General features: G+C 45.6%; 1 protein-coding gene across 7 annotated transcripts in view; it reads right to left on the bottom strand.

The window, feature by feature from the left end:
- PCM1 (pericentriolar material 1) overlaps positions 1-17,019 on the bottom strand; it is a 224,952-nt gene that overhangs the window by 121,711 nt on the left and 86,222 nt on the right. For all 7 annotated transcript variants that reach the window (XM_073583641.1, XM_073583639.1, XM_073583635.1 and 4 more), the window contains exons 7-9: positions 4,288-4,504; positions 1,963-2,149; positions 929-1,108 (exon numbers count right to left, since the gene is read on the bottom strand). In XM_073583641.1, the coding sequence (XP_073439742.1) occupies positions 929-1,108; positions 1,963-2,149; positions 4,288-4,504 (584 nt within the window). The remainder of the gene's footprint in view (positions 1-928; positions 1,109-1,962; positions 2,150-4,287; positions 4,505-17,019) is intronic.

Here is a 17,019-nt window from a genome sequence, read left to right as displayed (position 1 = left end):
TATGGACCAATTCAGTTTTGAAATTACTTTGGGGGTCATATATATTTGAATCCCTCAAAAGTGCCACCATTTTAAAAACAGCATGCCTTAACATATTCAAAATTGCTTTCAGGTAGTTTATGATCTTCAGGTGCTTTTCAGGAATTAATGCAAAGTGATGTGACAGGAATGAAAAAAATGTTTAAAATTCTTACCACCTAAATGATTCTAATTTCCGAACAGGTCGCTATAGCTGGAAGACTTTAAGACTGTTATTCGGCCATGAATTACCATCACAAACATCAGGACCACACAACCGAGATCTCATTTTGCCGATGGGATTAAAAGGAGGGAGCCCCCACACTCCGTTAACCATCTAGATGCTGTAGTCACTATTAACAGCAATATTAACAGCCAAGGTCGGTGCCAACACTGATCATGGCTGATGCAGCAAGTTATGTACAGCTGATAGCCGCAAGATTGTCACTAATACGTGGATACTAGCCTCTTATATCGCAGGTCAGTTTTAAGTCCTATTGGTGGTCATTAAGAGGTTAAGGCAGGAGTGGGGAACTTCAGGCCTGCGGTCGTTTATGGCCCTCGATGACCTTTTATCCAGCCCATGGGCGGAGTCGGCACACAATTTGTACGTCCCCAGAAGGATGGTATAAATATCCAAATGGCTATTGGCATGAAAATAAAGACTCCTCACCCCTGGTTTAAGGTCTGATATGTTCAAACACAATGTCATCAACCTGCATTGGTGATGTGGAAGTGATAGACACTGGACAACCCCCTTTGAGGTCTATGATTGGTGTACCTCTTTAGGTTATACTTTGTGCCTATATAATTACTTTTAATCAATTCTTCACATTCTATTCTACCTTTTTATTTTTCAAATCTCTACGTGAATTTCAGCATAATAAAGGGATATTTTGAGCACTTATACCTGATGTTGGTAACTGGCTGATCATCCTCCTGGTCAGATTCAATCCATGAATCCTCAGCTTCATCTTCCTCATCTTTAGTGTTCTCATTTACAGCATCAGTGATCATATCGGATGTCTGCTCATAATAGCGGACCAAATCCCGCAGCTCATTTAACCGCTTACGAACTTCTTTCAACTTCCTAAATAAAAAAAATAAAAATATATTGTATAAGCATGAAAACCATACTAAGAGAACATGGGTTAAAAATCCTTCACAAAAGGTTAACAACTAATCTTACCCTCCTTGATCACCACCACCTCGCGTAACAGCAATGGGAACATGTGTCCTCACTGATCACTGCCACCTCGTGTATCAGCAATGGGAACATGTGTCCTCACTGAACACTGCCACCTCGTGTATCAGCAATGGGAACATGTGTCCTCACTGAGCACTGCCACCTCGTGTATCAGCAATGGGAACATGTGTCCTCACTGAGCACTGCCACCTCGTGTATCAGCAATGGGAACGTGTCCTCACTGATCACTGCCACCTCATGTATCAGGAATGAGAATGTGTGTCCTCACAACACAGATATTCCGCAAGAACGGGGGTGGGGGTGAAAGATTAGTCCAAGAGGAGAAATAATAAGAGGATTTTCTCTGATTAAGTATAGTGTAAAGTTGCTCATTTCGGCGACGCTTCAAAAAGACGTATGCGGATGTGTCAGCATACATCCGCATGGCCTGCGTACCCAATGTTATAAATAGGTACGCAGGATGCAGGCAGACGTAGGCGGAGCTGAAGGAAGAGGTGCGGCAGTGGGTAGGGCTTAACGGCAGAAGAAAGGAGGAAGTAAGCTGCCATCCACAGCGCTACACAACGCAAGTGTGAAGCCAGCCTTAGAAGTGCGAGGTTGCCAAACTATAATGTATAGTGCAACTACAACTCAATCAGAGATGGAGTGACGGTGAATTTGTAGGCGAATAGTAAGTGTTCAGGCAATAGCATTTTCTTGGTTACTACATCACATGAAGGTGATGGCATGGAGCATACTTCAGCTTTTCTGCAGGGTTCTGGTTTTCCTCATCTTCACTTCCGTTCATGGAGGCTGAAGAACAAGCTGCTGCGGCACCGGAGGCTTTGGCTGGACTGTTTGATGCCCTTTTATCTGTAACCTGATTAGCAGAACCTGTGCTTCTTTGATCCAAAACCCTTAGGGGAGAGACTGAAGAACCTGCACCTGATAAAACAGAGATTTAGGTTTACGTACTGCTTTGTATTTTATTGTTTTGCACCACTGAACACACAGCTACCATATAGATCTATTCATCTCGTACTAATGCCCACCTGCAATAGATATTGTACCCAGACCTGCAGGACATTAATGGAAAAGCGGTAAAAATATGAAGTCTTTCTTTAGCTTATTTCAGTCTTGTACAGTGCCTTGTGAAAGTATTTGGCCTCCTGGAACTTTTCAATCTTTTCCCACATCATGCTTCAAACAAAGATACCAAATGTAAATTTTTGGTGAAGAATCAACAACAAGTGGGACACAATTGTGAACTTGAAATAAATTTATTGGTTATTTTAAATTTTTGTGGAAATTCAAAAACTGAAAAGTGGGGCATGCAATATTATTTGGCCTCTTTACTTTCAGTGCAACAAACTCAACCCAGAAGTTAATTGTGGATCTCTGAATGATCCAATATTGTCCTAAATGACTAATGATGATAAATATAATCCACCTGTGTGTAATCAAGTCTCCGTATAAATGCACCTGCTCTGTGATAGTCTCAGGGTTCTGTTTGATGCACAGAAAGCATCATGAAGACCAAGGAACACAACAGGCAGGTCCGTGATACTGTTGTGGAGAAGTTTAAAGCCGAATTTGGATAGAAAATGATTTCCAAAACATTTAAACATCCCAAGGAGCCCTGTGCAAGCGATCATATTGAAATGGAAGGAGTATCATACCACTGCAAATCTACCAAGACCCGGCCGTCCCTCTAGACTTTCATCTCAAACAAGGAGAAGACTGATCAGAAATGCAGCCAAGAGGCCCATGATCACTCTGGATGAACTGCAGAGATCTACAGCTGAGGCGGGACAGTCTGTCCATAGGACAACAATCAGTCGTACACTGCACAAATCTGGCCTTTATGGAAGAGTGGCAAGAAAGCCATTTCTCAAAGATATCCATAAAAAGTGTTGTTTAAAGTTTGCAACAAGCCACCTGGGAGACACACCAAACATGTGGAAGAAGGTGCTCTGATCAGATGAAACCAAAATTGAACTTTTTGGCAAAAATGAAAACGGTATGTTTGGTGTAAAGGCAACACAGCTCATCACCCTGAACACACCATCCCCACTGTCAAACATGGTGGTGGCAGCATCATGGTTTGGGCCTGCTTTTCTTCAGCAGGGACAGGGAAGATGGTTAAAATTGATGTTGGAAGATGGATGGAGCCAAATACAGGACCATTCTTGAAGAAAACCTGGTGGAGTCTGCAAAAGACCTGAGACTGGGACAGAGATTTGTCTTCCAACAAGACAATGATCCCAAACATAAAGCAAAATCTACAATGGAATCGAATGGTTCACAAATAAACGTATCCAGGTGCTAGAATGGCCAAGTCAAAGTCCAGACCTGAATCCAATCGAGAATCTGTGGGAAGAGCTGAAAACTGCTGTTCACAAACGATCTCCATCAAACCTCACTGAGCTCGAGCTGTTTGCCAACGAAGAATGGGCAAGAATTTCAGTCTCTCAATGTACAAAACTGATAGAGACATACCCCTAGCGACTTGCAGCTGTAATCGCAGCAAAAGGTGGCGCAACAAAGTATTAAGGTAAAGGGGCCGAATAATATTGCACGCCCCACTTTTCAGTTTTTGAATTTCCACAAAAATTTAAAATACCAATACATTTAGTTCAACTTCACAATTGTGTCCCACTTGTTGATTTTTCACCAAATATTTACATTTGGTATCTTTATGTTTGAAGCATGGTATGTGGGAAAAGGTTGAAAATTTCCAGGGGGCCTAATACTTTCACAAGGCACTGTACATCTGAATTGTGAGAGTAAAAATCACATGATATATAAATATTATACAGATGTATGGAGGGGTTTTCTGCCATGTACATATCTGCCAAATCCCATTGTTTCCTACTAAAAATGTATTGCAGGCATATAGCCAATAAGAAAAGATTTCAGCTTTGTAAGAAGCAAAATTGTGCATTAAACCATGTGTGAATAAGGATCAGTACAGGAGTACTAATACATACCATCGTTAAGCTACATGTACATTATGGAAGCAACTGAAAATTGTCATGAAAAGTTAAGAACAGACGCTACAGTGAAAACTTCTGTCAACTTACATGTAGTATTATTCAGATGGTGATCTTGAAGTGTATGGAGTTCTCCCAGTATAGAATCCATTTTCTGTTTCTTTTCTAATAACACACCCACTTTACTGAAAAATGGCCCCCTTTCTTCAGAAGCAGGTTCCGATATGGACGAGTTTAAACTTTGGGAAATTGCTCTGGTTAGTGATAAGCTTTCCGCTTGTCTCCGATTATCTGGAACGGGGGGACTCTGAAAGCAAATAACAAATAAAATAAAAACCAGAAGAGCCATTCCAAAACAGAAGCTCTACTGTATTCATTTGCAAGGGTATTAGGCTATGCGTTTTTTTTCTGCAGACAAAACCTGCTCTCTTGGCACTAACGAAGCTGCTTACAAAAAGCAGGTTTCTCTGCGATTTTGTTGCCTCTTGTGCATTCTGATAAAGTTACCCTAAAAAACATCATGATGCAAATTCCTTAAGGAACCTGCACCAGAAACGCAGCAAAATCTGACACCCGCGTTTTTGCACTTACTCATTGCTTTTTATGGGTGAGAAAATACTGAAAAAAAAAAATGCTGAAAGACATGACATACTGCAGTTTGTAAAAAATGCAGCCGTTTTCCAAATCAGTCAGGAAAAAAAATGTGTGTGCACGAGATTTCTGAAATCTCATAGCTGTTACTGGTACATGTGAAAGTCCACTGTGTAAAACTACATCTGCCACCGGCAAAATCAGCGATTTGCAGTTGTTTTATTTTGTTAGCATTTTAGGAGGTTTAGGCTAGTTTCACACTTGCTTTTTTTTGCAGCGCGTTTTTCCCGCAAAAAAACGCATTGAAAAAACGCATACATAAGCATACAACTGCTGCGTTTTTTTCAAGCATTTTTATGAGCATGCATGAAAAAAACGCAGCGTTTTTATGCGTTTGTATGCGTTTTTAGCGCGTTTTTACCGCGTTTGCGTTTTTTTCCAACATTTTTAGGTGGCCCCTCACACTACCCAAACCATGACTTTACTAACCCTAACCCTGACCCTAACCCTAACCCTGACCCTAACCCTAACCCTGACCCTAACCCTTAACCAAATCATACTTAACCCTAACCCAAACCCTAAACCCTAACTAACCCTAACCCTAACCCTGACCCTAACCCTGACCCTAACCCTGACCCTAACCCTAACCCTAACCCTGACCCTAACCCTAACCCTGACCCTAACCCTTAACAAAACCATACTTAACCCTAACCCTGACCCTGACCCTAACCCTAACCCTAACCCTAACCCTGACCCTAACCCTAACCCTAACCCTGACCCTAACCCTTAACAAAACCATACTTAACCCTAATCCTGACCCTAACCCTGACCCTAATCCTTAACAAAACCATACTTAACCCTAACCCTGACCCTAACCCTAACCCTGACCCTAACCCTAACCCTAACCCTGACCCTAACCCTAAACCTAACCCTTAACAAAACCATACTTAACCCTAATCCTGACCCTAACCCTGACCCTAATCCTTAACAAAACCATACTTAACCCTAACCCTGACCCTAACCCTAACCCTGACCCTAACCCTAACCCTGACCCTAACCCTAACCCTAACCCTGACCCTAACCCTTAACAAAACCATACTTAACCCTAATCCTGACCCTAACCCTGACCCTAACCCTTAACCAAACCATACTAAACCCTAACCCTGACCCAAAACCCAACCCTAACCCTGACCCTGACCCTAACCCTAAACCCCCTTAACTAACCCTAACTCTAACTCAAACCCCTAAATTCCATGGTTAAAAAAAAAAAACGCATATGCAAAAAAACGCTTACATGAGCATGCCAGTGCGCACATATGCGCATCCATAGGCTATAATGGCCCTTTTTAGCGCAAAACGTGCGCATATGTGCGCATGCGCTTTTTTGCAGGGCCAAAAAATGCAACATGATGCGTCTGGAAAATCCAATCGCACACCCCAAAAAAACGCAGCGCATGAAAATCGCATACATGCGCTTACAAGCGCGCAAGTATGCGCACCCATGTTAAAGATAGGGGAAAAAACGCATGCGCAGGTTAGCGTTTTTTTCCAGTGCTAAAAAACGCAAATGTGAAACCAGCCTTAAAAATGTAGCAGCAATTTTTCATGGAAATTTACAAAATTGTTTTTTTTAGGGACCTATCCATGTTTGAAGTGACTTTAGGGGTCCCTATATATTGGAAAACGCACGTGATACAATTTTAAAAACGGCACCCCTCAACATATTGAAAACTGCTGACAGGTAGTGTATTAACCCTTCAGGTGCTGTTCAGGATTTAATACAAAGTGGCATGATAGGAATGAAAAAACTTTTTTGGGTTGCTTACCGTAAAATCTGTTTCTCGTAGCCTTCATTGGGGGACACAGAGACCATGGGTGTATGCTGCTGCCACTAGGAGGCTGAACTATGCACAAAAAAAGGTTAGCTCCTCCTCCGCAGTGTACACCCCACCGACCGGCAGGGAATTCCTCAGTTAGTGAGAAAGCAGTAGGAGAAGTAACAGAATAGATTGAAAACAGAACAAACAACTCAACTGTAACAAATCAACCAAAAGAACAACAGGAGTTGTAGAACATGGGAGGGTGTTGCGTCCCCAATGAAAGGTACGAGAAACAGATTTTACGGTAAGCAACCCAAAAAATCCTGTTTTCTCGTTCGCCTTATTGGGGGGCACAGAGACCATGAGATGTCCCAAAGCAGTCCCTGGGGTGGGAAAACAAACTTCCATCAGGCCAGCGGACTCACCACCGCAGCCTGCAGAATCCTCCTCCCTAGGCTGGCGTCCGCCGAAGCGGAGGTGTGGACTTTGTAGAATTTCACAAACGTGTGAACCGAAGACCAGGTTGCAGCTTTGCAAAGCTGCAGCGCGGAAGCCCTGTGGCGTACCGCCCAGGAGGCACCCACTGCCCGGGTAGAGTGCGCTCTGATCCCTGGAGGAGCCACTCGATGCTTAACTCGGTAGGCCTCCAAAATTGCCGATCTGATCCAGCGAGCAATAGTGGCCTTTGAAGCTAGATGACCTTTCCGCGCCCTATCTGGAATCAAGAAAAGAGACTCTGTCTTTCGCAAGGAAGTCGTCCTAGCTAGATAAACTCTCATCGCCCTGACCAGATCCAGCTTGTTCAAGGACCGCTCCCGAGGATGAGTTGGACTCGGACAGAAGGACGGAAGAACAATATCCTCATTGAGGTGGAAAGAGGACACCACCTTAGGAAGGAAAGAGGGCTGAAGCCGCAGAACTACCTTATCCTGGTGGAGTACCAAAAAAAGGGGATCGGCAAGAAAGAGCCGCCAATTCCGACACGCGCCGGAAGTGATGGCCACCAGAAAAGCTACCTTCCAAAGCTACCTTCCAAGAAAGGAGAGAAAGGGAAACATCCCTGAGAGGTTCAAAAGGAGGACCTTGCAGAACCTCGAGAACCAGATTAAGATCCCATGGATCTACGGGCGCTCGGTACGGAGGAGCCGTGTGAGCCACGCCTTGAAGGAAGGTTTTGACCTGAGGACGGGAGGCCAACGTCTTGTGAAATAAAATGGACAGCGCCGAAACTTGACCCTTCAAAGAGCTGAGGGCAAGCCCCGCATCCAGCCCTGCCTGAAGAAACGACAGAACCGAAGGGAGCGAAAAGCACATGGGCGCGATGTCATTAGCCTTGCATCAAGAGAAATAGGCCTTCCAGATACGGTAATAAATTTTGGAAGATGATGGCTTTCTGGCTCGGATCATGGTATGAATTACTCGATCGGAAAATCCTGCCCGTTTCAAAACCTCGGTCTCAACAGCCACGCCGTTAAATTGAGCGACCGAGAACTGGGGTGGCAAATCGGGCCTTGAGACAGCAGATCTGCCCTGTCTGGAAGCTTCCAGGGGGCGTCCGCGAGAAGATTGACAATGTCCGCGAACCAAGACCTTCTGGGCCAATTCGGGGCGATGAGAATGACTAGGATTCCTTCTGCTTTGATCTTCTTCAACAGTTTGGGAAGAAGAGGCAGGGGAGGGAACAGGTAGGAGAGTTCGAACTGCGACCAAGGAACGGCCAGAGCGTTGGCGCCCACTGCCATAGGGTCTCGAGACCTGGATACAAACTGTGGGACTTTGCTGTTGAGGCGAGACGCCAGCAGGACCACTCTCCCGCCTCGAGATCCTCGCGGTTGAGAAAATAGGCAGCCCAGTTGTCTACGCCGGGAATGTGTACCGCGGAAATTGTCGGCACGGAAACCTCTGCCCAATGAAGAATCTTGGACACTTCTGCTAGGGCTGAGACACTCCGTGTCCCTCCTTGGCGGTTGACATATGCCACCGCTGTGGCATTGTCTGTCTGAATCCGGACAGGCAGGCCCCTGAGGAGCCTCTCCCAATGAACGAGAGCCAGATGAATCGCTCGTGTATCTAGGACGTTGATCGGCAGAGCTGATTCCTGAGACGACCATCGACCCTGAACAGTGTGATTGCGGAACACTGCCCCCCAGCCGAGGAGGCTGGCATCCGTTGTTACAATCTGCCAGTGAATGGGAAGAAATGACCGTCCCAAGGAGATGAGAGGTGACGTCAACCACCAGTTGAGCGACCGTTTGATCCGGCATGAAAGACGAACAGGACGATCCAGGGACAGAGCCGACCTGTTCCACCTCGACAGGATGGCGTGTTGGAGAGGTCTGGCGTGAAATTCTGCAAAGGGAACTGCCTCTATCGCCGCCACCATCTTTCCCAGGACCCTCATGGTTGTTCGGAGGGACGGAAATCGTGTGATCTGCAGCGATCGTACATCCTGCTGCAGGGAAAGAAAGAATCTTCTCTTGTGGGAGAAAGACCCTTGACCGACGAGTGTTGAACAGTAGGCCCAGAAACACAAGACCTTGAGTAGGAACCAGACAGGACTTTTTCCTGTTGACGATCCACCCGAAATTGGAAAGGGTGTCAAGGACGATCGTCAGACTTAGGCGAGCCTGTTGAAAAGAGGGAGCTTTGATCAGAATGTCATTGAGGTACGGAAAAAGAACGAGACCTCTGATCCTCAACAAGGCCATCAACGCAGCCATGATCTTCGTGAAGACTCTGGGTGCGGTGGCGAGACCGAAGGGCAGCGCGACGAACTGGTAATGCTCCTGGCGAATCGCAAAACGCAGGAACTTCTGATGTCCAGAGAATATGGGAACATGTAGATAGGCATCTTGGATGTCTATTGAACACATGAATTCCTGCTCCTCCATGGAAGCAATTACCAAACGAACCGACTCCATCCGGAAGTGGCGGAGGCGGACTCTCTTGTTGAGTAGCTTGAGATCCAAGATGGGTCGGACCGCCCCGTCTTTTTTTGGCACCACAAATAGGTTCGAATAAAACCCTGTGAAACGCTCTGCCTCAGGAACGGGCACAATCTCCCCGGAACTGAGGAGAGAGGCGATGGCTGTAAAGAACCCCGGGATCAAGGCTGGATCTTTTGGAGGACGGGATTCGAAGAAACGATCCCGTGGAAGAGAGACGAACTCTATCTTGTATCCTGACGATACAACCTCCCTGACCCAAGCGTCCTCCACTGAGGCCAGCCAGACGTCCCTGAAGAAAAGGAGTCGACCTCCCAATTGGAAGGGACCCTCGGAAGTCTGACGATCGTCATGCTGATGTGGACTGTCCAGATCTGGATCTGGATGGTCTGCCCTGGGAAGAGTGTGATCGCCAGGAGGGGGTGGGTCTCAAGGAAACTTTCTCTCTATCCTGGCGTGCCTGCAGTCTTTGTTGGTTGGAGGGGTTCTCCGCCGTATTGAAACGGCGGAAAGCCCGAAAGGGATGAAACTGACGCCTGCGAGACATCAACTGAGGGAGGAGGGAACTCGTGCCTCCGGTGGCGTCCTTAATAATCTGATCCAATTGGGATCCAAAGAGGCGCACTCCCTGAAAAGGCAGATTAGTAAGAGACTTCTCAGAAGACAAGTCCGCCTGCCAGGCCTTGAGCCAAATCGTACGTTGGATTGCCACTACGTTGCTTGACGCCTGAACTGCGCAGGATGCAGCATCCAAAGAAGCAGAAAGCAGATAATCCCCCATATGGGAGATCTGATTGGAGAGATCGGCCAATTGCTCTGGTTGTGCTTTTATCTAGAATGTCCTTACGAAGATCCTCTGCCCAAGTAGCTATGGCCTTTGCTGCCCAAGATGAAGCAAAGATTGGACATACCGCCGCTGAAGACGCTTCGAAGGCAGACTTTGCTAGGGATTCTATAATCCTATCATTAGAATCCTTTAAAGACGCCACACCTGAAAGCGGGAGACCGTGTTATTAGAAAGTCGACACGGGTGTGTCAACCGAGGGAGAAGCAGACCAGTTGTCCGTGAGCTCTTTGGCAAACGGGTACAGCACGCCGAGACGCTTTCCTCTTTGAAAGCATCTGGTCGGATCTTCTCTTTCCCTGGTAAAAATCTTTCCAAACTCGGAATGGAAAGGAAATACCCTGGAGGGCGTTTCCGCCCGTCTGAACGAAACCTCCTGATCTGAGGATTTCGCAGGGGAGTCAGCAATGTCGAAGGTATGGTGAATCGCTGCAGTGAGGTCCTGCACCGTAACCTTCATATTCACATCCTGGTCCGAATACAGCTCTAAAATCCCCTCAGATGACCTGTCCGAGAACGCTTCACCTGACTCGGGAGAGGAGGCCCGGGAAGGAGGCTGCTGAGAAGGGCTATGTGGTGAGATGGGACGAGGAGAGGATTCCGGCTGGAGATCCTGCCTGGGTCTTTTGCGACTAACGCTGGCCGACTCAGATGGAACCTCTTGAGGCCTGCTGGACCCTATAGAGGTGTCCAGGGGCAACTTATCAAGAACGACTACTAGGGACTGATACACCCTGGTGAGGTCTGCCACTGATTGTGATAGAGACGAAGCCCAGCCAGGCATGGGGGGGGTTCATTCTCACATGGGGCCGTAGATGGCTCCTGAGCGGCGTCAGGCTGAATTGGATTGCTGCAGTCTAGGCATAGGGGAGTGGACTGACCTGAGGGAAGTTTGCGATTGCAAGACGAACATGCAAAGAACTTGACTAGAGTGCAGGAGGGAGCCGTAGGGCGGGTCCAATCAGATTTAGAGTTAGACATAGTGAGTAACTGAGGTAGTGCCGGGAGGTTGGGGGACAGAAGGCAGAGAAGGGTGTCAGTCTGCAGATGCAGAGCTACTCACGGTCCGGTGTCCCCAGAGACGATGCTATCCGACTTGTCTGCAGATGCATGTCAGAAGAGAGCGATAGCCGGCTGACAGAAAATGGCAACCGGCTGACAGGCTGAGAAGATGGCGGCCGCCTGAGAGGAACAGGGAAAACGCGCGCTTCCATGGGAAGAAGGGCGGAGCTAACCGCCGGGCTGAAATAGGCACTGCCCGCTGGCCAAGAACAGGCTGGGGTGCAAGAGAGAGGCGGTGGGAGGACCTAGAACGGGCGGGAGAGAAGCCCGCTTAGTAGAAAGGGGCGGGGGGCGTGGCCGCGACGCTTAAGTAGGCCCGAAATGAAGCCGGGGCCTAAATTAATAGCGGCGGCCGCCTGTCAGCACAGGGTCGGCGCGGAGGTGCCGCAGCATGAGCGCTGCCATGAAAAAATCCTGTCAGGAGTGAAGGGAACGGGCTGTAAGAGAGAGCGGAGGCTGCCTAGAGGCGCAGGATGGCCACGGGTGTCCGCAGCGCTACCGCATCTCTTCTCCAAGGAGAACGCTGCAACCGTGCCGACTGAGGAGGAGGCGAATGAGCCCCAATACTTACCCGTCTAGGGCCCGGCTTCCTGTCGAATAAAGGAACCTTGGTTCTGAAGAGTGTCTGTGTCTCGCCAAGCGACAGGCTCTGGTAGGCGAGTGGGTGGGAGATGGACGACAAGGACCCTTTGAATCGCTGACACGTCTTCGTGTTGGCGTCCGCCTGGAAGGCTGCTGGTCCTGCCACGGAGAGCTGCGAGGATACGGGGTGGCAGTACACGCCGTACTCACAGACTCCTTGTGGGAGTACAGGATGTGACTATTCACTCTGTATCCCTCAGGAAAAAAACTGAAAAGAAACGACACACAACGAAGTAGATATGGGTCTAATCAAAGACCAGTGTCCACCTCCTACTGACACTAAGCTAAACTGAGGAATTCCCTGCCGGTCGGTGGGGTGTACACTGTGAAGGAGGAGCTAACCTTTTTTTGTGCATAGTGTAAGCCTCCTAGTGGCAGCAGCATACACCCATGGTCTCTGTGTCCCCCAATAAGGCGAACGAGAAAGTTTGTTTATACCACCTAAATGTCGCTGACTTCTGAACAGGCCACTAGAGTTGGCAGACTCTAAGGCCATTATTTGCTCATGAATTGCATTGGCAAATAACAGGACCACACAATCATGATCTCAGGATGTCGATGGGGATAAATAGGGAGAAGCCACACTCTTTTAAACATTTATATGATATAGTCAATATTGACAGCAGCATCTAAGGAGTTAAAGATAAATGGACAATGACAACACTGATCGTGGCTGATGCAGCAATTTGTCAGCTATAGTGTACAGGTGACAGCTGCTGGATTGTCACCTGTATGGAGAAGCTATTCTCTTATATCTCAGGTCAGTTAAAAGCCGTATTGGTTGTCATTAATAGGTTAAACTAACGGTATGGGCATAAAGGCACTGTAAGGGTAAGTTCACACAGGACTTTTTTGCTGCTTTTTTTCTGCAGCAAAACCTGATCTTCTTGGCAAGAACAAGCTGCAGCAAAAATGTTTTTGGTGCGGTTTTTTTTTTTGTCTCTTTGTCCATGCTAATGTCCATGACTGCAAATAATGACACCTGCGTTTTTGGTGCGTTTTTTGCAGCGTTTTTTCAACACCCATTCAATCAATGGGTGAAAAACGCTGCAAAAACGCTGATAGAAGTGACATGCCCTATGTCCAAAAAACACAGCAAAGCACAAAATCCTGATCACACAAAAAAACAATGTGTGTCCATGAGATTTCTGAAATCTCAAAGGCTTTGCTGGCAATGGAAAAGGCAGCTGGAAAATTAGCATTAAAAAACATGAAAAAAAATAAGCACCTTCAGTGTAGAAATCCACAGCCTGGTTGATGTATAATTATTATTAGACGTTTGGATGCAATAAGCTCTTCATGCATTGGGGCAGGCAGGACTGTGGGTACGATCTCCGACTCTGTCACAAGGCTTTCACGGCTTAGTGTCCGTATCTTATTACGTTTGAGACTTCGCGCTGGTGCAGACCTAAAAACAGGCGGCGCTTGCCACATTGATCTTGCGTTGGGCTTCAGAAAAATGGTGCTGATGCATATTTAGGATGCCGGTTAAAACTGTGCCGACGCAAAATTCTAAACAGTAAGAAAATACGAACACCAGAAATAGCAGAGAGGCCGTGGCAGAGCCAAAGACCCTAGCCACAGTCCCAACCAAATGCACACTCAGCTTATTGCACGCAAATTTCTAATGATTACACGACGACTAAGCTGTGGATTTGGACAATGAAGGTACAGTTAGGTCCATATATATTTGGACAGAGACAACATTTTTCTAATTTTGGTTCTAGACATTACCACAAAGAATTTTAAACAAAACAATTCAGATGCAATTGAAGTTCAGACTTTCAGCTTTCATTTGAGGGTATCCACATTAACATTGCATGAAGGGTTTAGGAGTTTCAGCTCCTTAACATGTGCCACCCTGTTTTTAAAGGGACCAAAAGTTATTGGACAGATTAAATAATTGTAAATAAAATGTTCATTTCTAGTACTTGGTTGAAAACCCTTTGTAGGCAATGACTGCCTGAAGTCGAACTCATGGACATCACCAGACGCTGTGTTTCCTCCTTTTTGATGCTCTGCCAGGCCTTCACTGCGGTGGTTTTCAGTTGCTGTTTGTTTGTGGGCCTTTCTGTCTGAAGTTTAATCTTTAACAAGTGAAATGCATGCTCAATTGGGTTGAGATCAGGTGACTGACTTGGCCATTCAAGAATATTCCACTTCTTTGCTTTAATAAACTCCTGGGTTGCTTTGGCTTTATGTTTTGGGTCATTGTCCATCTGTAGTATGAAACGACGACCAATCAGTTTGGCTGCATTTGACTGGATCTTAGCACACAGTATGGCTCTGAATACCTCAGAATTCATTTGGCTGCTTCTGTCCTGTGTCACATCATCAATAAACACTAGTGACCCAGTGCCACTTGTAGCAATGCATGCCCAAGACATCACACTGCCTCCGCCGTGTTTTTACAGATCATAGAATCATAGAATCGTAGAGTTGGAAGGGACCTCCTGGGCCATCTGGTCCAACCCCCTGCTCAAAGCAGGATTCGCTAAATCATCCCAGTCAGATGTCTGTCCAGCCTCTGTTTGAAGACTTCCATTGAAGGAGAACTCACCACTTCTCGTGGCAGCCTGTTCCACTCATTGATCACTCTAACTGTCAAAAAGTTTTTTCTAATATCTAATCTGTGTCTCTTCCCATTCAGTTTCATCCCATTGCTTCTAGTCTTTCCTTGTGCAAATGAGAATAAAGTTGATCCTTCTACAATGTGACAGCCCTTTAGATATTTGTAGACAGCTATTAAGTCTCCTCTCAGTCTTCTCTTTTGCAAACTAAACATTCCCAAATCCTGCAACCTTTCCTCATAAGACAGGGTTTGCAGACCGGTCACCATTCTGGTCGCTCTTTTCTGAACTTGCTCCAGTTTGTTGATGTCTTTTTTAAAATGTGGTGCCCAAAACTGGACACAATATTCCAGATGAGGTCTGACCAAAGAGGAGTAGAGGGAAATAATGACTTCACGTGATCTAGACTGTATGCTTCTGTTAATACATCCTAGAATTGCATTTGCCTTTTTTGCTGCTGCATCACACTGTTGACTCATATTCAGTCTGTGATCTATTAGTATACCCAAGTCTTTTTCACATGTGCTGTCACTTAGCCCTATTCCTCCCATTCTATATATGCTTTTTTCATTTTTATTGCCCAGATGTAGTACTTTGCATTTCTCCCTGTTAAAAACCATTCTGTTAGTTGCTGCCCACTTCTCCAGTTTATTTAAATCTTTTTGAATCCTCTCTCTCTCTTCTCTAGTATTAGCTATCCCTCCTAGCTTTGTGTCATCAGCAAATTTAATCAGTTTACCCTCAATTCCTTCATCTAAATCGTTGATAAAGATGTTGAACAATACAGGGCCCAGGACAGAGCCCTGTGGTACCCCACTTGAGACATTCTTCCAACTGGATGTGCAGCCATTTACGACCACTCTTTGGGTCCGATCACTAAGCCAGTTATGAATCCACCTAACAGTTACCTTGTCCATTCCATACTTAGTCATTTTTTCAATAAGGATTGTATGAGAGACTTTGTCAAATGCTTTGCTGAAGTCAAGATATACTATATCTACAGCATTTCCTTGATCCACCCAATCAGTGATACCGTCATAGAAGGAAATTAAGTTAGTCTGACATGACTTATTAGTTAGAAACCCATGCTGACTCTGTTTAATCACTTCATTCTTATCCAGGTATTGACATACATGTTGTTTAATAATTTGTTCAAAGATCTTTCCTGGTATAGAAGTCAGACTCACCGGCCTATAGTTGCCTGGGTCCACCTTCTTCCCCTTTTTGAAGATAGGAACAACATTTGCTCTTCTCCAGTCTTCTGGCACTTCTCCTGTTCTCCAAGAATTTTCAAAGATTATGGAGAGGGGTTCAAAAATTTCTTCTGCTATCTCCTTCAGTACTCTGGGGTGTAATTCATCTGGACCTGGAGACTTGAATTCATTTAGGTTAGCTAAGTGTTTCCTCACTATCTTTCTGTTTATAGATATCCTGGATTCTTCTATTCCCTTAATAGGACAGTGAATAACAGTTGATGTTGCATTTCCTTTCTGAGAGAAAACAGATGCAAAATAGGAATTTAAAAGTTCAGCCTTCTCAACATCCTGTCTTACCATTTCATCATTTTCATCCTGTAAAAATCCTATAGCATCTTTGACTTTTCTTTTACTTTTGACATATCCCCAAAATCCTTTATTATTGCTTTTGACATCTCTTGCAAGCCTCAGTTCATTTTCAGCTTTAGATAATCTGATTTGTGCCCTGCAGGTTCTGCAGACAGCATTATATTCTTCTTTAGATATGCCTCCCTCTTTCCATTTTATAAACATTTTTTTCTTCCTTTTTAGCATGTGCTTAAGTTCTGTGTTCATCCATCCTGGTTTCCTTAAATGCTTCCTACTCTTCCCTCTTTTCGGAATTGTTAACAACTGTGCTTTGAGAATTTCATTTTTCAAGATTTCCCATCCTTCCTGGACATTTTTGTCTTTAAGGATATCCAGCCATTGGATCCCTCCAATTCTCTTTCTGAATCCCTTAAAATCTGCCTTTCTGAAATCTAACCTTGACGTCTGAGTCTTCACAGGTCTTCCACCTCTAGTAATCCAAAATTCTAAAATAGCATGGTCGCTACCTCCTAGGGTCCCAGCCACTTTTACCTCCTCAACCATTTCCTCCCTGTTTATAAGGATTAGATCCAAGGTAGCAGTCCCCCTTGTTTTCTCCCTTACCTTTTGGAAGATAAAGTTGTCAGCAAGAGAGGATAAGAATTTCCTTGACCTGTTAGTTTTGCCTGAGAGAGATTCCCAACAAATGTCTGGATAGTTGAAATCTCCCATGACAACTATGTCATATTTTTTGGAGAACTTGGCCATCTGATGCATAAAGAGTTCATCTATATCTTCGGCTTG

Source organism: Dendrobates tinctorius, unplaced genomic scaffold (assembly GCF_039654945.1).
Source record: "Dendrobates tinctorius isolate UK_male_01 unplaced genomic scaffold, ASM3965494v1 ptg000079l, whole genome shotgun sequence".
NCBI classification, from domain to species: Eukaryota; Metazoa; Chordata; class Amphibia; order Anura; family Dendrobatidae; genus Dendrobates; species Dendrobates tinctorius.
The sequence above is the reverse complement of the archived record's forward strand: the minus strand, read 5'-3'. Positions and strand labels throughout refer to the sequence as shown.